The sequence below is a fragment of the Hyalella azteca genome, unplaced genomic scaffold (assembly GCF_000764305.2).
Source record: "Hyalella azteca isolate HAZT.00-mixed unplaced genomic scaffold, Hazt_2.0.2 contig5580, whole genome shotgun sequence".
Lineage (NCBI taxonomy): Eukaryota > Metazoa > Arthropoda > Malacostraca > Amphipoda > Hyalellidae > Hyalella > Hyalella azteca.
The window spans coordinates 723,293-745,132 of record NW_025935765.1 but is presented as its reverse complement, the minus strand read 5'-3'; the positions used below and the strand labels follow the sequence as shown (position 1 = coordinate 745,132).

The window sequence follows — 21,840 nt, the reverse complement described above, 5'->3', positions numbered from 1 at the left end:
GATGAACAGATGTCGTAACAATCTTTGATGTGTCGTATGGTACATGAACAGATGTCATAACAATCTTTGCTGTGTCGTATGATTCATGAACAGATGTCGTAAGAATCTGACTTGAGGCGGCGGAGTGAATGTCGTTCCTGAGAGGTAGACGGGGTGTGACGCAGGCGTATTTACGCCGATGCTTACGAGCCAAGAATGCGTACAGGTGCGCCTGTGATACGCACGCACCACAGCACCCGCGCGCAAACATGGGATGAATCTTTCGTGTTTTAGGTAATTTTAGTTCAGAATAATAAAGGTCATTTATGTGCGTTAATATTTATCTGGTTTACAAACCAACTTTAGCCGCGACCACAGTAGACGTTAGCTTCTGCCTATTTATCATCAGCGTGCTTGAAGTCTGTGAAAAAATGCGAATTGTATTCTATATGTAATATTAGAAGCAAATATTTCATAAAATCAAATCTCAATACATATAACGAACATAAAGTGCTGAGTCTTGTTCCAATATTTCTAATTCTTGTTAAATTTCTTTCTCGTACCCTCTACCTGAAGCTTGACATTCATGATCTGCGTGCTGTAAATTGGAGGCTAATTCTATTTTAAATTACACGACGGCAATTGCTTGTATATTTTTTAGAGCATAGCTGGAACTTTTCTGCATTAATTCGAGGTGAAAAAAACCTCGTACCGTCAGGAATCAGCCGGAAATAATTGCTGACCCAAGTGAAACGACATAATAGCTGAAATTATCATTCAACTGAAAATTCTAGAATTAATAACTTCAATAAACTGAAATAAAATTGGACCCATTTATTAAGGTGAGATAGACTGACAAGCTCATTGTTCTTAGTCGTATTAATTATTTCAAGTGAAACATTATAGAATTTTCTCCTTCCAATGACCCTTGATACTATTTTTAGCGCATTTTCTCATTTATGGAAAAAATGCACTGTTGTGCTCGCCATGTCCGTTCGTCCGTCCATCCGTCTGTCTGTCTGTCCGTCCGTGACTTCACGTTTTCGTCTACGAGAAAATGCGCTCTCTATCACTCACTGCAGTGAGTACTGAGTTATATTTTTTTATTGTTTCAGCTGCCCCGACATTATTGTAATAAAAGCAGTTCCTAATGTGTGCAGTCGGCAGGGCCAGTCAGTTGGTCGTCGTATGAATGCTTTCCTCGAACTGCCTTGAGATTTTTATGAAGAATAGGAAGCTTGTGTCTGAGCAACACTATTACAGGGAGAAAATCTCTTCCATTTGCAGACGTGCATCGCACTGCAAACCGTCTGCCAGACGTGCATTGTGCTGTAAACCGCCTGTCGTTAGAGCATCGTGTTGTCTGCCAGACATATTTACAGCAGCGAATCATCTGCCATAGAAAATCGAATCAATCATAGTCTGTAAATCAATCATAGTCTGTCATAAAAAATCGTGCAGGACTCCATCTGCAGGCGTCTGCAGATGGAGACGCCGCGCGGCCCATCGTCTGCAATAGACACATCGTGCGGCCCATCGTCTGCAATAGACACATCGTGCGGCCCATCGTCTGCAATAGACACATCGTGCGGCCCATCGTCAATAGACACATCGTGCGGCCCATCGTCTGCAAAAAAAAACACATCGTGCGGCCCATCGTCTGCAATAGAAACATCGTGCGGCCCATCGTCTGCAATAGAAACATCGTGCTGCCCATCGTCTGTCTTCTGTGGCTTTTACGACGGTGCCAAGACTGCCGTCAAACGCGCGCCGCACAGACTCCGTGTCATCAATGGACTGAATTGTATGAGATTTCCTCCTTCAGTGGCTTCAAATGTTTGTTTGTTTTCTGCTCTAATGCGTCTAAAATAGTCTGATATTCGTGCTCACAGGCATCGAACTATTGATAATACATCATAACATTTTTAAAATTAACTTTTTCTTCACACCGCTTAAATTTGCTTTTCAAGACCACAAATTGCCGCAATATAATTGAGAATTCGATAGTTCGCCAAAATTTTCAAATTTTTGGACAACCGATCCTAACAATTATTTGGGGAAATATCTACTGTAACATATTTTATAATGATACCATCAAGAGACTAATGATGTACATATGTTTTTCACGCCTTAGCCCCAAATTAACCTGGAAATCTTAATTAAGTGTTTCGCAAAAGTATCAAAATGTGAAGGATAAATTATGGAACAGTACATTTTTCACTGCGGTGGTCGAGTAAGCAATTTGTTACCAATTTTCCAGGCTCACGATGTTCTCCCTGGCCCTTCGAAGTAAATTTTAGAAACAGCCTCAAAAGACGGGAATTTGTGATACAAAAATTTCAATTTGACAGAATCTTTAGAACCAACGGATCAAAACACGTCGTTTGTAATGAATTTGTCTTTATTTTTTCACAAAGTGAGTTTTAATGAACATTAACGACGTAGACTTTTGGTAAGCTTCGAGGAGTTGATGATCTTAAGATTACTTGTGTACGCGACCCACTCGAGACCAACAATTCTTCAAAGTTAAGTTTCGGAACCAGGGCAAAAATATATAATTTTATCGAGCTGAGTTAGCACTTTATCTCTTAGAGGACCGTGAAGAAATGCAAACATGGAATAATTAAACACAAAGTTGTAATTTAAACATCAACAAATGAGTTGTTACAGCTTGAGCGTCAAGTCACATAATACTGACCAATCTCATATATTATATACTGTATGTCTCCCATAGCCCGGGAACTTCATTGAATATACTTTAACTAAAAATAGTACTTTGATTTCGCAGAATTCAAATTTCAACGGACTTCAGAAATGCTTTGAAATTGCATACCTAAATTTTTTATTCGCCATTTTATTATAGCACTTTTAATAGTAAGGACATTTTTTAAATGTGATTTGATAAATGAGAAAGAAATATAATTTTTCTTCCTGTCAGATAAGCTATCGAAAGTCATCTCTAATTGAATTTCATTTAATTATTCATAGTTTTATAAAATAATCTTTATCAGATCATAATCTTCATGAATATCAGTGAACAGTCATGAAGTAAGGGTGAACTAGAAATAAATTATCAATAAAATACGTACATATTTTAGATACAGAACAGCGATATTCTTGCGGTGAAACAAAGAAGCACGCATCCGGTTCCGTCTTGACATAATGAACGCGCCTTGAATGGGGCATAAAACTGGCGGCATGAGCAAAGAACGTGGCTGCTATGTTGGTTCAGCCAGAACAAAAAAAAATGGGGCAGTTATATGCTTGGATATGCCGTACAATAGAAACTTACAGAAAACAAAGAGAAATTCAAATAAAGTCATTCTGTTTATGGACAAAATTAATATTGCATCAACTGTGCACAGCTCGCAGCAGAAATCTTACTGTGCTTCTCATTCTGCACTAAAATTGTCTCAATAAAAATTAGAAGCTTCTGTTTGAGCTTCGATCAGCTATGATTTGTCTGCTATATAATATAATCGATGCATAATATCAAGTTAGAGCATGAAAATTTGTAAATAAAATTATGAGATTTGGGCAGCCAATCTCATGGAACTGACCTATCTCAAATGGAACGGTAATAATCGAAATGAATTGAATAATCGAAATCCATTTGTACTCAGATATATCAAAGAACTATTATAAGGAATGCGAAAGGCAGGAGCAGCAAGCACAGCGCAAGAGTAACGGCGTCGGTCGCAATTCTGTCATCCAGCAAATGAAGCCTCTGCCCTCAAACCCAGACACGCCCTGGCTGGCCCAGCCACACTGCCTGCACTCAAGCCTAGTCCTGTACACGCCCTGGCTGGCCCAGCCACATTGCACTCAAGCCTAGTCCCGTACACGCCCTGGCTGTCCCAGCCATACTGCCTGCACTCAAGCCTAGTCCCGTACACGCCCTGGCTGTCCCAGCCACACTGCCTGCACTTAAGCCTAGTCCCGTACACGCCCTGACTGACCCAGCCACACTGCCTGCACTCAAGCCTAGTCCTATATACGCCTTGGCTGGCCCAGCCACATGCCTGCACTCAAGCCGAGTCCTATATACGCCTTGGCTGGCCCAGCCACACTGCCTGCACTAAACTCTAGTCCTATTTAATTAAAATTTATTGTATCTAACTATTAAATAATCATTTTTCCATGAATTTGAATTGAGGAAAGTTTTCGTGAAAAATCTATCGATTTTGTCATTTGTACTCGATTTTTTTAATCTGAAATTTTCGAGTTTTATGAGTAAAAAAGTGCGTACGTAAGAATATTCGAACAAATAGTTTCTGAATTTAATGCAGTTCTTACCAGATTTGTTTGCGAACAATGTATTTAAGTATAAAGAGACGGGAATTTGTGCCTAGAATCGAATCGAACCATATAACACATATGATATCTGCAGCCAAGACTAGAATATCTTGGCTGCAATAACATATTCATGTCACAGTTACGCACGAGTGTTCTAAATAACAATCGTAATTTTGCTTTCAGAAAGACTATTGAGTTAAAATAAGCTTAGAAACTTCAAATACTGGCTTTATACTATAGTGCCTTTATAAGTGACTTGAAAACTGTATTACTAATTATCAACTACTCATCGTCTCAACGACTTCTATTACTTTCGACGAGACGTGTGAATTTTTAATTATGGAAACTCAAATATTTCTTTTTGAATGCGACTTTTACTTTTCATGCGTGAAGTTTATTCTAGAATAAAGTGATGAAAATAAAAGTGATAACATAAGAAGGTAACGATTTAGATATAAACAAAACGATTGTTTCAAAATTAGCGAAATGCATTATTTTGATTCAATTTTCTCGACGTTTTCAACTAACCATAAAATGAATGTTTCCTGATATGAAAACTCATCAGCAGCATGTGAAGTGATGTGTATTTTACTTATATAAGGTGGTGGTTTACGTGCTCAATGTATGATTCAGCTCTACATCACAACCCATAACACAACATTAATCGAACGGAGTACAATTTGAAAGCTTAGCGAGCTTATGAAAAGCATAAAATTCCAACCACAAAGATACCAAAAATTCGAATGCTGGACTCACAAGCTATATGCTTACGACTGGCGATGATATCTGCAAAATATCAAATAAAACCCAAAATGAGAATAATTAAGAAAATAAACTTTGTGACAGACTCAATCTGTAATAATACAAAATATGTTTTGTAATGACAAGATATTTCGCAGGTATTGAGTTGAGAATACAGAAGATCAGAGTCCCAATGATGGTCACTTGGTGAAGATAGCAATGCTCAGTTGTGTGTGCCTTCAAACATACAATGCTCAGTTGTGTGTGCCATCAAACATGTTTCTCAACACAAATACTTTTCGTGTGTCGAGTTCTCGTCCTGATCGCACTATTGCTGCCAATATATTCAGTCCAGTACTCGTTGCCCTCGCCGGTCGGCACTTCACGACCCCGACAAAATGCACAGGTTATAAGAAGATATGGACCCTCGAAGATTTATGCCTTAAAAGGCACCGGAGACGAAGCATATTTGGACCTCATCAAAGATGCGTCACAAAAAGAAACAGGAGATTCTTTCCTCATCGCAGACGCCGGGTGGGAAAATTATCTTGATGAGGAAGTAGTATTGAAAAAGAGGCGTGTTAAAAAAATGATTGTTAGATCCCTGAAGCGATCGAACTACATTAAAAAGCAAGAAGTGAAAAGAATGAGTTTGGACCTAAAAAAGTTATCCAATCTCAGAGAAAATGTTTTAAGCTCACATTCAAACGCAAACTTTTCTCCTATCCAATATCAAAGCCATATAACACATATAAATCATAATATTTCACTATTTGATTATACTGATAATGATGAAAGTTTTGTCGGGCCTTTAGACGAGTCATCACAATCCTCCGCATCACATACCGTTTTACCTCGTTCCAATCCTCTAGGAATTTTCACTGCTAATACTAATTCAACCTCATTATTAAGAAATTCTTCATATCTCGACTTATTGACATATAAGTCAAAGCCTGGCAAATATTTAGTTAGAGCTCCTACATTTTCATATGCACGGAATAGCCTTCAAATGTTAGTCAGTGAGCCACCAATGGGAAGGAAAAAACGTTCCCTATTAAATAACGTGAACAAGAAGCAAGTGACGGACATCAAAGCATTTCCTCGATACTCACTTAGATCTTCGAACGCTTCCATGCGAGTGTCCGCCAAAAAACCAAAGTCCCAAGTCAATGCCACGGAAGAAACCCCGAAACAATTTGGTGTTGTGGACGATGTCAGTGACAATACGACGTCACAAAATGAGTCCGCCCTGGATATACCGAGCTGCGTCGAATGGACAGGAGGACAGAATACCTTTTATCAGGTGGGTAAAAGTACATGTAAAATATTATTCATGTTGAATAGCATACTTGAGTTTAACAATTCTCATATTTTTTAATTATTATGCATAACTTAAAATATTCTCGACAGGTCGGTGTACTGCTAAAACTTTATTTTCCGCCAAATACTTTATACTAATACAATAGTACAATATTAATACATTTTGTTAGATTTAGGACATTATCACAACAAATAGGTTTATATGGTAATGCTAATTGCCTGATAACACTCGAAGTGCTAAATATATACTATAAATATTTTGTTATTTTAAATATTGATATAAATATTGACATTGATATTGATATTATATATAATGTAAAGATTATATTAAAAAAATTATAAGCACATATTTCTTTAGTTTCAATTCACTCAATAAACTATAGTATAAATGCTAATACAACGCACACATTAGAGTGAAAAATAGTATCGTGATTTTCAATGCGGTAGTCGTACAGCGAAGTTAAAAATTTAGCTGACTTTAAAAATCATTTAAAAGTATTGCGAACATCACTTAATTCGTGTCTCACACCTGTCGTTTACGGAGTTACATATCGCGGCCAGCAGACAGGCATAGTGAAGCTAAAACGCGTGCACGGAATTCACTTTTTCATTCATTACGATCCATCAGCAAAGTGGATGGAATAGTAAAATTCTCTATGTTCAAGTAATGCTTAGTATCGTGTGACTGAGATGGCAACAAGTGCGCTGTTGACAGCGTGAGCGCACAATGCTTTCCTCGTCACGAATTTCGTGTCATGGAGAGGTAGCGTGACGTGCGACTCTCCCTTCATCGTCGCGCTAAGTGCACGCTTTTTTAACTTCGTCATGCTAACTTCTCCTCTAAATGCACGCTACCAAATGTTCCTCCAAATGCACGCTACCAAGTGTTCCTCTAAATGCACGCTACCAAATGTTCCTCTAAATGCAGGCTAACTAATTATGATGAATGCAGAAACATGGGCGAATCACATGTGGTTTCAAGTTGCTTCTTGTTTTATGTACTAGGTTTACTTTGATGAAAAGCGTTTTTTCAAATGTCTTCAATGTGATGCAATAATTATATTTTATTTACAATGATAATCTACGAATAATGTTTTCTGGAACTATTTTTAATGTTTATTCTGCACATAACTGATAGGTTTTTTAGCCCATGGATAAGACTGTATTAAGGAAAATAATTTGAATTCGTCATGCACTATGCCAGAGATGGATAAACTTTTCTAATTAATAAATTTAAAATTTCATTAATCGTATAGTTAATTTCGATCAATAATCTGATTGTGCTTGTCATTCCGATGATTCAATATATTCTACACAACAAAATGTATATTTATAACAAAACATGCCTATGAAGGTCCTTACCATTAACTATATATTAGCACTCTTTTAATAATAGTGCTCCCAACTTTAAGCTATCCTTTTAGAAGTAATTTGTTTTCACCTTATGTTTATCATTTATTTATAAAATTTAGCGTACATGTATGAGCAGAAAATACGCGTCAAACTTTTTCCCAGTTTAGTTACGCATGTGCTTTGCTCTGACAAAGAAGTGAATATCTAGCCAAGTCTTTGTTTTCGAAGACAAATTCCGCTCTGTAAAAAGATGTTTTAAAGTTCAATTTTGTGCATCTGGATGATAAACTGTGGATATTAAATCGATTTAACAACATAAGAACATGTTCCTGCAGTTCTAATTTCGTCTCGATAATGCGGTCAGGTTGTAGATAAAGATAAGCTCATGTGATTGCTGCTGCTAATTCAAGGGGTGAATCATTGAACCGATACATGGTTCATTTTAAAAGGCCACTTTAGGACAGCATAACTCAATTGCGATCTGCAATAAAGGAAAATTTGTGTGAAACGAGCCCCGTTGGAAAAAGCTATTTTTTCCAACATTTTCCCAAGTCTCCCTCTTTACATGAGGAGTTCTATTATGCAAGGATAATAACAAAAACTTCGTAACTGCTGACTGTGCTAGAATGTTTCATTGTTAAATAGAAACATAATTATTCATGAAGCCCACGTTGAAAAATTCAGCTGTATCAACGTTCTCGATCTGCTCAGTCACTAATTCGTGCGTGCGGGAAAGACAATGCACGGCGGATACCAATCAAATTGATTAATTTAAAGTTGCGTTCAGATATTAATAATAAACAACTTAATCTTCAATCATAAAATTTTCTGACTTTAATTAATCGAAATATGGTCGATTTTTTAGAATAAACTCCGTGAACGCGCCCTTCGAGCCCCCAAAACCCTACACTATTAATAGGCCCTCGTGCCGCATATGTAGCCGCTCTCTGCGCACTCGTTGCAGGGACTCTTTTTTCTTTAAAATCCTTATGATTTCAGGAATTAATATTTATAATAGTAATGTGCTTTAGATATTTCATTAATTAACTCCAATTATGCCTCTTTTTTCATGAGCATTCACACAAACTTGAACATATGTCATATCGTCAGGGTGCGTTTTTTCATTACTATTAAGCAAAATCAGTAAATTTTTTACAAAATTAGCCTCTGGAATAACTTAGGATGGTATTTAATTTTTCATGCATTTATTCATAAATTAAAACAATCCCCTTAAAAAATAACATGAGGTTGGGGTAAAATCAGCGCTCAGAATGCCTTTTCAAACAAAGGTTGTTTGGGATGCTTTCTGTCCGTTTCCATGGTGTGTTACCTATCATTTCACAAGCGAGGTTTGCTTGCAGAACGATAAAATAATCATGCAATCAGATATAACGCCCTTATTCTGGCTTTTTACTGTATAATCTGTTCGAATTCAAGCAATATGGTGAAATGTTTAACCGCAATATTTACCAAATTAAATATTAATGAAAATCTTGATTGAATGCACAACTCGGCCAAAACGTCATAAGCATTAATGAAATCCTAAAACCTAAAACTCAGTTTCGCAACTTCTCGTTTAAACCACGGCCAACAACATTCGTAGTCTCACCCGTACAACAACCAACAACCTTCCCAGTTTACAATTTCAGCCTGTGAAATGACTTCAGTATTTGTCACACATTCTCGTTTTCACCAATGCTTGTCCACAGTTTATACACTCTATGCCAGTGACAAACTAGTTTAATTATTGTTGATTCCGAGAATTTTATCGACAAATTTCCGATGCATAGAGACTCGACATGTGAATCATCAGGTTGATTTACGGGGTCTAGGTTTTAAAAGGACTTTGATTCTCTGAAGACCTATTCGGAGAGCCGTTATTTATGGGTTTAGCAGGACCACAACGTCATGAGATCCGACGATTGCTCTCAAATGACCTTCACTTTGAGGCAAGAAAGTTGTCATTTTCGTGTTAATTTCCCGCATTACAGCGCCGTTGATACGCGTAAGCCCTGAGGCCAGCAGGATAATACCGTGAGTGGCATGGCGGGTGCAGTACGCGTATATAAGCAAGGGGTGACATTTTCTCAACACCTACCCCAGTCAGAAATCGCCGCAGTCTGGAAGCCAGCCGCGGGTGAACTTGCCTGCGCCAACGCTCGCCCCAGCGCAACGCCAGGGAGATCAACAGCGCAGGAATGTCCACAGCAGCGCAATATTGTGGCAGCGCTTCTCGGCCTGGAAAGGGCCTGCTGCCGCAGTCAGTCTTTCTATTATTTTGTAAATTTATTTTGATATTTACTTTCAGATTATCCACTGATTTCGCGTTTTTAATCGAATTTATGTCAATAAACTGAATACACACAATACTGGATGGAACTAGTTCCACAAATACTGGCGACATGGATTCGCTGTAGTATAGAATAGAATAGAACTGTCGAAAATAAAAAATATGTAGCAAATAAAAAATCATGTAAACCTCATAATTTTAGAGAAATAAATAAGTGAATAATTCAATCAGTTTCTTCCGGCATAAGCCCCATATTAAGATTCATGTCTAGAAGGTTCTTTTGATATTCCTCCGCCTCCCTCACCCTTCACCCCCTTCCTCTCCCTGCCAACTCAACGCTTGAACGTTACCGCCGGCATATTCGACGTAGGCCGCGGCAGAGGTGCGGCCAGTTGCCTGCCGCAGCTTTTGCCGACCGAGGCATCGCGCTGTTCGCGGCAGATGAGGCCATATCGTCGCTAGACTGCTTGGACGCGAGGTAAAGTCGGCAACAATGGCCTAGATTTGCGCGTTTGCGAACGTCTCTGCGGCGAACGGCCGCAATGACTGCGAGAATTTCGAACTGGGACACTGTCTTGAGGAGCCAAAATCATGAGCTCGGCAAGTGAGATACTCAAACCGACCAATGAGCATTTCTCTTAAATTATAAATGATTAAAAAATATGTTTGAAAACCCATTAAAGAGTGGCGAAATAATTGTGAAATTTTTCGAAGAAGTGCCGAAATTTTTTTTAATTAACAGAATATTTATTGCAGCAATATTATGCGCGGCTTAATTGAAGAAAACGGTTTATACGAGTCAAAATGTAGTAAAAATTTTATAGAAAGAAAACGTAAAAACAATGATACGTATATCGAAAAAATGCGGGCGTCTCAATCACCAATGAGATTCACAATACTCGTGTAACCAATTATCAACGTTGTCGGGAACTTATGCTTTGATTCTTTTGAAGATTTACTCTCTCGACAGTTAAAATGATTTAGCATTTTCTTTACATTTGCTTAGATCCTCAAAAAGAAGATTTTCAAAAATATGTTATACTTTAATTTCAACGTTTTCGGCTCGAGTTTACTGACTAATCCATTGATGGCATAGGAAATTTTAAGGTATAGGAAATTTACAGGCAAGGGAACCTATTGCAAAACTGAAAGCAACGTTGTTGTCCTTGGCTTGTATTGTTGCATAAATTTAAGTTGAGTCGGCCAAACAGAAATTATTTAGATAAACTGCAGGAAAAATCTAAAAAATTACGCATTCCAAGACGTTGAACTTCTCATTCTGAACACGTGAATCAACTGAAGTTCAAGTTACTGCATATAATTATTGTAATTTCTTTTTATAATTGCAATTAAATGGAAATTACTGCAATTGCAATTAAAATTGCAATTAAATTGGAATTTCAATTAAATGGAAGCTCGTTGGATACTAGGTCTCACAGAATTAATCACTCTCATATAGCAAATTTTTTAACTAAGGATTCTTCAGACCGTCGTGAAAACATTTATAAGGTAAAATGGTAGCGCGTTTGCTTGCTTTTGTTTTTACCTGCTAGTGCACGGGCGCGCTGAGTCGAGGGTCAATGAGGGCAGCGGTCACGCATCGATAATCCAGACCCTGATGGTCCCATGGCATGCAGACCCTGCCACGAGCTCTAGACCCTTGACTGTAAGGCTCGTGACTCACCGTCATCATCCACGAGACCGGCAGGTTCTGTGTCTCAGACCGCCAGTCTGAGACTTTGCGACTTCAAACTTTGCATGGAAAATATTTAGCAGCTAATGACTTCCGATTTCTTGTCAACGATTCCACGTAGCTTTTTTCCGGCAAAATCTAGTCAATGTCAGAGACTTTTCTTCCGTATCCGAAAAACATCAATTCTTTATTGATGCAGGCATGACGTAACCGTTTGTAAACACACCTCCTATGGTAATCATTATTAAAGTTATATTATTAAATATAAGTCATTATTAAAGTTATATACAGCAGTTTAAGGTTAATCTTAAACTCAAGGGTTATCTTTCGCGGTGAAGACCGAGCTAAGTTGCTGGCACCCAATAAATTTTGGAAGGATGGAAGGTAATTGGCTATTTATCATCTACGTTACATCGCTTCGTCATGACGTGACGCTATCGTCGTAACTGCTAACGTGACCGCAACCAACCCTGACGTTGCTGTGCTGACATTCTGTGCTGGTGTTAACGTTACAGTTTTTAGCACATGCATAATTACCTCAGGTCAAATCCATTCATTAGAAACCCTTTTATTTCTGAACAAAACTTGAGAATAAATATATTCATGGTAATGACGGAATCCCAATTAGGGATCGTCATTAGAGTTGTGGAAGTACAGACAAGATTTAAAACACAAATTATAACTTTTTACGATTAACCCAAATGGAAAATATTGAAAACCGTATGGAATCTTGCTTTGCCTCGGTAAAATTTTTTTAATCGAGCGGGATTTTCAGCTTGAATATTATGGTTAGGATATAGAGCATAGATAAATTTTTAGACAATTAGGAAAAAATTATAGAACGATTGGGAACTAGAATCTGAATGTAACGTTAAAATGAGAATTTGTCGAACATGATATCATGTATGTTTACATTTTTCGTGATTTATAATAATAGAACACAAGGTTTCATTATTTTATGCAAAGCAATGGCCACCGGTACCCCTTCTTACATTTTTACAATGGACTTGACTCAGAAGCTCGCATCGCTTTAAAGCCAATTATTTGTGAAGGTCAAGGATCAAAGGCAAGAAATTTGAGCAGAACGCGGTTTGAATTATCTTCACTTACGTAGCAGACACACGCATCCTCATATTTGTAATGCGATTTTCATCTTATTCCATTGTATACCCAAATATTATTCTCATAGAATTACAAGTGGATTCTCACTGCATAAAGAAAATATTTTATTCGTGATTATATATCAATGTACATTCATTTATTGTGGCGATAATATTATTAAAGGAGTAAATCAACAAACCGCTACTAAATTAGCTTTGCATTCATATATAACAAATTCTCTTCGTAATCAATATCGAAGTTTGCATTTCACGTACAATACTTTGGATCGCACAGGAAATCATATTCGTTTGTGTCAAACCATTGCCAAGAGAACAGCATAATTTATTAAATTACAATGATATTCATGGCTAGGTTTTTAAACATGCATCTGTACTCTAAGAATACATATTTCATCTTCAGAAAAAATAGGCTATTGGATCTTTGCACATATGAGAGATTGGTTTCGATATTCTATTTTATTATGAATAACATATAAATTAACTAATAGAATTAAATATGCATATATAATTAAATATAGAAAATGAAGGAATTTAATCCTGAGAACAAATGGATTCCTGAGACTTCTTCTCAATAATCATGTAAAAAATATTAAAGGATCTCCTAATTTATGCTACAAACACCATTGCTAATTTCGTGTTTGAATGTTTGCAAACTTAAATTTCCTTTCTTTAACATCAACTCGTACGACGCATGACTTCATATAGCAGTCCTGTTAATCTTGATGCGCTTATAAAGTTATCTTTATACGCCAATTTGCGCGCGTAGAAAGATACCTCGTCTCCTTGAACTACACGACCTGCATTCTAAATCTTCCTCAAAATAACCTATGCATTCACAAAAAATACTGCTCTAATTATTATGTAATGGTGACTGGTTTGGTGTTCGCTGTCTTGCAAATTAAATCGTTGTAATGTAAACGAGAAACAGAGCAGAACGGTTCAGTTTAAAGAGTTTTTTGTCCTGGTATCATTTAATTATGGCCACTTTATACCGGCAAGAATTTGTGTTCTAATTAATCAGTTGATGTAAATCATTTGAATTTATTTGACAAAACATCAGGCTTCAGAAATTGTGTACAATTAATAGTCGACAATCAATGAAGCCTCCGCAAACAATAGAAGAAAAGACAAAAATTTCGCTGCACATTCGCATTATTTGGATCATTATTGGGATCATTAATTCAGTTGTATGGGATCATTAAATTATCATTTCAAGAAGTTTTTAGTTTAAAACCACGATTCAGCCAATAACACAACCATTCTAGCTGATGTATTTCTGTCAATTCGGACATAACTGCATCACATAACTGCATAACATGTTTTGTGACGAATTATTCAATTTTATTGGTTATGTTGGAAAGCAAAACATAAGGTGACGAGTGTTTTAGTGAGTCAAACACATGGGGAGAAGTATTTCCGAGTGCGTTTCAACACGTACGTGGAGGAATGATTGCATGTGTGCTTGGTGTCAATCTATCTATCTATGCTATCTTTCGTCACAATTGTGTGACGAAAGCCTTGAACCTGTGGAGGCATTTGCTAGGACACGGAACTCAATCAGCACCGCATAAATCTAGCTAATCAACGGCCAACGTGGGCTTATATAAGAGCCAACAATAACCCAATTACTTTTTCACAAGTAGGCACTACCATAATTTTCAATAAACACACACACCCTAGATCAACAATAAAAATGCAATACCCTGAAAATCTGAAAATTCCCCGTTGTTGCACTATTTTTCCCTCTTTTAACTGTAACTTTCTCATAGATAGGCAATCTGCTGTGCCTTGTGGCGTTCCTGTTACCACACAACTTCCGGGCATCGGGCGTATTGATGCGCGGCAGCCTAACGTGCGCTATGCTCCTGTTCTGTGCGTGGGCGTGCGTGCGGTTGTGCGCTATGGACGTACTGCTGTGGTACGTCGTCCTTGCCACGGTCAACGTCGTGCACGTCTGCAGGCTAGCGTACGTCTTGTGGCCGGCGAGAATCTCGCCTGAACTCGCAGATTTCTACGAGAAACTCTTCAGGCCGCTTAAGGTGTGTTCAATTTTAATCAATGTTTACAGTTCAATAAGCAATAATTGAAGTTCAATAATAACTTTAGCCGTACATTCTTTAAGTGTAACATTCTAACCGTAAATTCTTTCTAACGAACAACTTTCATGTTTTCAAAATTATTCTACCCTGGGGTAAAGTATAGACGAAATTCAAGCTTCAGACTATTAATTTTAAACAGATTCCGAAATCTCAAATGCCATGATTTTCGATTATACAAATTAAAAGTTATCTGCGAGCATAGGACCTCTTATGCATTGTCAGAATCCACTAACGATCCATGGCCTACCCGACGTCTTAACACTCTACCGCCGTATGTCACTCTCCGGGAACATAACTTTCAACTTAAATCATACGTAAACTTTTGAGTGTAGTAACCTGAGGACGTTTGTACGCAACAGAGAACATTTTAAAGTTGTCGTACGTGGCGGCAACCATCAGTGCAAGTCATTTTGCGCTCACTAGCTACGTAACCTTTTTGGGTATGTAGGCTTGTGACAATATTGCTCCGATTACTCAAGTCAGGCGGTAGAGGGGTAAGTGTCACGCGTGATCGTGCAGGTCTCGCGCACGACGTTCGTGCAGCTGGCACGGGAGGGACGGGTCGTACGTCTGCCGACGGGACACATTTACGCAGAAGAGGACGTCACACCCGCCGCCACCCGTCTGGCCGTCCTGCTCACGGGACGGTGAGTCACACCCGCCGCCACCCGTCTGGCCGTCCTGCTCACGGGACGGTGAGTCACACTCGCCTCCACCCGTCTGGCCGTCCTGCTCACGGGACGGTGAGTCACACCCGCCGCCACCCGTCTAGCCGTCCTGCTCACGGGACGGTGAGTCACACCCGCCGCCACCCGTCTGGCCGTCCTGCTCACGGGACGGTGAGTCACACCCGTCGCCACCCGTCTGGCCGTCCTGCTCACGGGACGGTGAGTCGTGACACTACTCACGTAAGGCCATTCGTTGCAGCACCATACTGCACGCATGGCAATTGGCGTCAATTAAAATACAAATGCAATGAAATGCAGTAACTTTCCAAATAAAAGTTACGTAATCGAAGTTCTTGTGTTGTAACAATTGTTATAATTAAAATCTTGACGTGTGTTTCACTCAGGTTGAGCGTGAGCTGCGACTCTACGCACCTGCACTACGTCTTCCCCAATCAGTTCGTGGACAGCCCCGAGTGGGAGGCCAGGCAGCTGCTCGACTGCCCGGCCCAATATTTCCAGGTTATTTATATTCAATTCTTTTAGTATGTTTATTACAGTTGTTTTTCAACTGTACGTATGGCTGCATTCGGTTATTTGAATTCAATTATTTTGGTACATTTACACAGTTGTTAAACTGTACTATCGCTGCTCTCGGTTATTGGCATTAAATTCCTATGGTATGTTTATCACAGTTGTGAAACTGCACGTATGGCTGCTCTCGGATATTTACATTCAATTCTTATGTATGTTTATTACAACTGTTGTGAAACTGAACGTATCGCTGCTCTCGGTTATTTACATTTAATTATTTTGTTGTGTTCATTACAATTGTTGTGAAACTGTACGTATCGCTACTCTCGGTTATTTACGTTTAATAATTTTGTTATGTTTATTACAGCTGTTGTGAAACTGTACGTATCGCTGCCCTCGGTTATTTACATTTAATTATTTTATTGTGTTTATAACAGTTGTTGTGAAACTGAAAGTACCGCTGCCCTCGGTTATTTACACTTAATTATTTTGTTATGTTTATTACAGTTGTTGTGAAACTGCACGTATCGCTGCTCTCGATAATTTACGTTTAATTATTTTGTTATGTTTATTACAGCTGTTGTGAAACTGTGCTTATCGCTGCTATCGGTTATTGGCATTTAATTCTATTCCCGTATTCCCGGTTGTTTATTACAGTTGTGGTGAAACTTTACGTATCACTGCTCTCGGTTAATTTACATTCAATTTCTTCGGTATGTTTATTACAGTTGTTGTGAAATGGATGTACACGTACTACTACAATCAGAGAAATGAACGATTTTTCCAATAACGATACACTATTTGCGCTTATGTAGGCCATCCTTACCCAATTTGGCCCAGCAATGGGCTTATCGGTATCCGTTCTACGTGCAAAAAGTATATCACTATTTGGACAATATTACTCATTAATTTTTGAGTTCTTCGTATCAACCTTCTACTTTACAGGCACTGTCACTCAGGAAATTTTTTATATTGAGAGTATTTTTGTGCTTGTTTAATGCGCAAACTTAAATGAGAGAGACGATCATTGAGAAGCATTGCAGAACGCATGCAGTTATTATTTATGAAAGAATGCAATTAGATTTGCAAACATACACAATAAGACGATCTCCTATAATTGTTAAATGGACATTCATACTTTAGGAGTTTTACACAAAATTGATGCTGGCACTGTATGATGCTCAAAACTAGACTAAAACAATACTAATATTGATAATCTGCTCCTAATTTACGCGATTAAATCTTCGATATACCAAAAACCCGGCCGTAGAAGTTTGTACTAATATTGATAATCTGCTCCTAATTTACGCGATTAAATCTTCGATATCCTAAAGCCACGGCCGTAGGAGTTTGTACTGATATTGATAATGTGCTCTTAATTCACGCAATTAAATCTTTGACATATACTAAAACCGCGGCCGTAGAAGTGTGTACTGATATTGATAATGTGCTCCTAATTTACGCAATTAAATCTTCGATATATTGAAACCACGGCCGTACAAGTTTGTACTGATATTTATAATGTGCTCCTAATGCCCGCAATTAAATCTTCGATATATTGAAACCACGGTCGTAGCAGTTTACGTTATTATGATCGCAGGTGACGGTGGTGAGTGAAGAGGACTGTGCGCTGCTTGTATGGCAGCGCCCGAAGCTGATCAGCCTCCTGGCTGACGAGCCTAGCCTCGCTGCCGTTCTGACCAGCCTTGTGGGTGAGTGGAAGATCTTTGGGTGAACAGTATTCTATTGGGTTGGTAGTCTTGTGGGTGTTCTTCCTATTTCGGTACACTCACTGTTGCTCCGAATTGTTTCGCAATCAAGTCTTTTAATCTGCCCAGGCCTGTCCCACTTCAGACAGAAACGACTTTAGGTTTGCTGCATCCGCATTCAGCCGCCTCAACATGAGGAAACCATTGCTTCAAATTTCATTATGGTTTAGATTAAGGAACAGTTTTCTTCATCCAAAACCTTCATATCGAGATACACAGTCACAAAAAAAAACATCTTCAGTGATCCATTATAAAACATCCCTATTTTTTAATTAATCCATTCCCAGTCAGTATCCTCAGTCATTATCCCCAGTCATGCATTGATTCTATTGACAGGTCGTGACGTCACAACTAAGCTATACTCGCTGACGGAGCAGCAAGAGCAGCAGCGCAGCCTCGGCCCCTCAATGCTCATGCCCGGGGACCGAAGACGGCCGAGCGTCGCGCAGCGCCGGTACAGCGCCGACGCCCGGCCCTGCGACGGCGACCGCACCAGCAGCCGCGCTCAGTCGTGGCGGCCTTGCCACGGCACCCTCTCCGACCCAGGTGCGGGGCACGCAGTGAAGAGTTTTAGAGTGAGACGGAGACAATTTGTGGTTCACTGGGAAACATTAGACGTTATATGGTTCACACGGATATAGATCAAGACAGTTTGCCGTTCCCTGGATAACATTAGACGTTATATGGTTCACACGGATAGATCAAGACAGTTTGTCGTTCCCTGGGTAACATTAGACATTATATGGTTCACACGGATAGATCAAGACAGTTTGTCGTTCCCTGGGTAACATTAGACGTTATATGGTTCACACGGATCGATCAAGACAGTTTGTGGTTCGTGGGTAAGATTAGACGTTATACAGTATATGGTTCATACGGATAGATCAAGACAGTTTGTGGTTCTCTGGGTAACATTGGACGTTGTTATGGTTCACAAGGATAGATCAAGACAGTTTGTGGTTCGCTGGTAAGTTTGGACGTTGTATGGTTCACAAGTATAGAATAAGACAGTTTGTGGTTCGTGGAATTAGATTAAACACGTTAAGTTTCTCAATGGAAAATAAAGACAGTTTGTGATTCATGGGGGTGAGATGACTACACATTAGGGTTCAATAGGATAAAGACAATTTGTGGTTCATGAGCTGATATGAAACGAGTTTATGGGTAACTAGGTTAAAGTAATTATTTCATTTGCCCAAGCTAGAACGAACAATTTTTTACATTTCCATGTTTAATTGTGTTTTTGAAGGCTCACGACTGTTTTGGTAGTTTTGGTTTAATAACTTGTAGGTTGGAGACTGAAAGTACGGGTCCGCAAGCTGAGAGGTAGACATTGTTTGCGTCACTAGGTAGAACATGGAATGATCGGGACAAAATGATAAAACGTAAATAATTAACATGGTCATAATTTTTAAGATTTAGTCCATTCGTAAAATACATGCACTTTCATGGTAAATATGACTTTCTACTGTTTTATCGGGCCGTTTGACAAATTGATGATAAATGAATTGGAAAGCTTTTGAAAATTAAATTATATTAAACATTTGAATAAACAAGCAATTCATCAACATGACCGTGTTATTATTTAGAATTTAAAATAATTTTTATACGAAGACAATCATCATTACTATGTTTTCCGATAAAAGTTTCACTGAGAGATTACTAATTAAGCTGAAAAATTTTAATATTACTGTTCTGAGCAGAGATCCATGAAAAAGACGATGGGAAAATTACCAACGACTTAAAGCCGATCTCAGGTCGAGAGGTCTTAACAGCCACCGAGCCTCGAGGTTCTTTGGAGTCCTGCAACGAAAACAAAGAAGCATCGAAGTCTCCCGACCAGTCTTACAAGACTCGAGATGAACAAGCGATATCACCTGAACTGTCTCTGAAATCTGGATATGAAGCGACGACCAATCTATCCGACCAAACCCAATTTTCTGTGATAAAGAAAGATGCCAATCAAGAGGTCCAAACTAGTAGAGATGCAACAACACATAGCGATGCAGGATGTAAAACTGGGAGCGCCAGAAGAAAGTTAAACGACCAAAGTGCGAGAAGGGGTCCGCCATTAGCTAGGTTGAAGAAAAGAGACAGCGTCGTGAGGTTGGTGGTATACAATGAAGTCTCTGATTCACTTGACACTTCATCTTCTTCTTCCTCTGCTAAAACGACAGCATTGCTAAATCTTGATTCCCATTTACCAATTATTTTCAATGATCCAGATTTGGTTGAAACAGCCGTCTGATTATTTTGCATTTTTCGAGAGCTTCGAGGAGCGAACCTTTACCCTGAGACTGTACAAATGCGGGCATATAGCTTCCCTCCGCAAGGTAATTATCTTATTATTGACAATTAAAAGTTTACCATTTTTTTGCTGCATTTATTTGCTTGTAAAATTTTGTCTCTAAATTTTCTGTATTTGATTTGACTAGCTTCCCACACCGCATGCTAATTACCAGGTGTTGACGGAACACGCCGCGATGGATCATGGCTTAGCATGTTGGATCCAGTCGTGTGCACGATCAATATGCTGGTAAAAGGTAAGCCTGTTCTCATGTTATGTTCAAAATGCTTATGCACCGCTTTTTTAATAACTAATAAAAAATATGCTTCTCTGACATATTGTGGCAGGAGTAAGGATGTAGGAAAAAAGTTACGTTGGTCTAGTCATATAATGCAGAGAGCCTTTCAGGCTGGTCACCTTGGACGTTTGGGCATCACACAAGCACAATTTGCGGCCCACGATCACTTGACTTATTTTAAATAATTTTATTTTTGGAGAATCATGATATATTTGACTGTGGTTTAAAACAAAAGGCCTATTGGAAACGTTGAGAATAGTGACGGTTGTGACAACAAAATGAGTAAGTGGAAATTGCTCCGTTTGAGATCAAGTTTTTACTGACTCAGGCGTGAACATGGAGCTCGAAGGACGTTTTTTGTAAATTTTTTGCGATGTAATTTTATCCATGCAATAAATAACTTGCAATTTGGTTGAAAATAGCCATAAAATCACTGCTGACAGCTGCTTTAAATATTAAGCGAGCTCCATACGTACACAAAAACCCAAAGAATATTTATGCTTTACAATTACTTTGAAAAGATTCATAGAGACACAAAGGCTTTGTAACACTAGCCGTCTAAATGTATCCTCTCAGAAGACATGTCTATTATAAATAATACAGAAACAAATAACAGCAAGAAAGGCTGATACGTACGTAGAATCAGAAACTTACCAATATTTGCAATCCTGATGTGAACCATTATCTACATCAAATATTTATCTATGTTCAGCTCAAACAGTTAATTCAAGCCCACTTGTGCCTTTCAATAAAATTTGATATCATAATATGATGTGTTTCTTTCGATGCTCAATATGCAATATAAATAATATTGTTATCTATTATCATAATCCGTCATTTTGATACAAGCGTGTCTATTTGAGCATTTTCTATGATCTATTTGGGCAAATGTGCTTACCTTTATACATGTATATTGCACTGATGTACTCAATTATTTGCCGATGGCATCAGGTACACTTAATTAATGTAACCCTCTTAGTAAATTTCCACATTTTACAATACGCCTGAAGCTTCGACTGAACAAACGTTTTATTTTTCATTTGTTTATCAAAATTTGAAGTGCACGTATTGTAAAGATTTAGATTTTGCGACTATAATTAATCGTTTTTCATCAATCTTTCAGGTTCAGCGACTTGACAGAGGAGCTTGAATGAGCCACCCGGTCATCATGATACTACGTGTATCTCTATTTACCAGCTTATATGCAACATTTTAAATCAGTGACACTCGTATAAAAATAATTCACAACAATGTTTACAATATCTTCAATATTTACGATTCTTTAGTTGAATTTTATACGATTACATTTATCATAAATAAGTATTGTTTACCCTAGCAAATATAAAGCTTAAACTGAATTTTAAGGCACTATTCTTTAAATACGCTCTAAGCATA

General features: G+C 38.3%; 1 protein-coding gene across 1 annotated transcript; it reads left to right on the top strand.

Moving 5' to 3' along the window:
• Positions 1-5,180: 5,180 nt before the first annotated feature.
• On the top strand, positions 5,181-21,839 carry LOC108665681. Its single transcript, XM_018152458.2, has 8 exons — positions 5,181-6,319; positions 14,563-14,832; positions 15,412-15,539; positions 15,965-16,079; positions 17,692-17,803; positions 18,197-18,406; positions 19,564-19,966; positions 21,569-21,839. The coding sequence occupies exons 1-8, from the start codon at positions 5,267-5,269 to the stop codon at positions 21,597-21,599; spliced, it is 2,322 nt and encodes a 773-aa protein (XP_018007947.2). The 5' UTR covers positions 5,181-5,266; the 3' UTR covers positions 21,600-21,839.
• Position 21,840: the final 1 nt, after the last annotated feature.

Excerpts from the sequence above, each read along its gene's own strand:
- LOC108665681 (XM_018152458.2), top strand. The coding sequence starts at position 5,267 with ATGCTCAGTTGTGTGTGCCATCAAACATGTTTCTCAACACAAATACTT. Across the intron at positions 6,320-14,562 it reads GACAGAATACCTTTTATCAG|ATAGGCAATCTGCTGTGCCT; the intron begins GTGGGTAAAAGT and ends ACTTTCTCATAG. Across the intron at positions 16,080-17,691 it reads GCCCGGCCCAATATTTCCAG|GTGACGGTGGTGAGTGAAGA; the intron begins GTTATTTATATT and ends TTATGATCGCAG.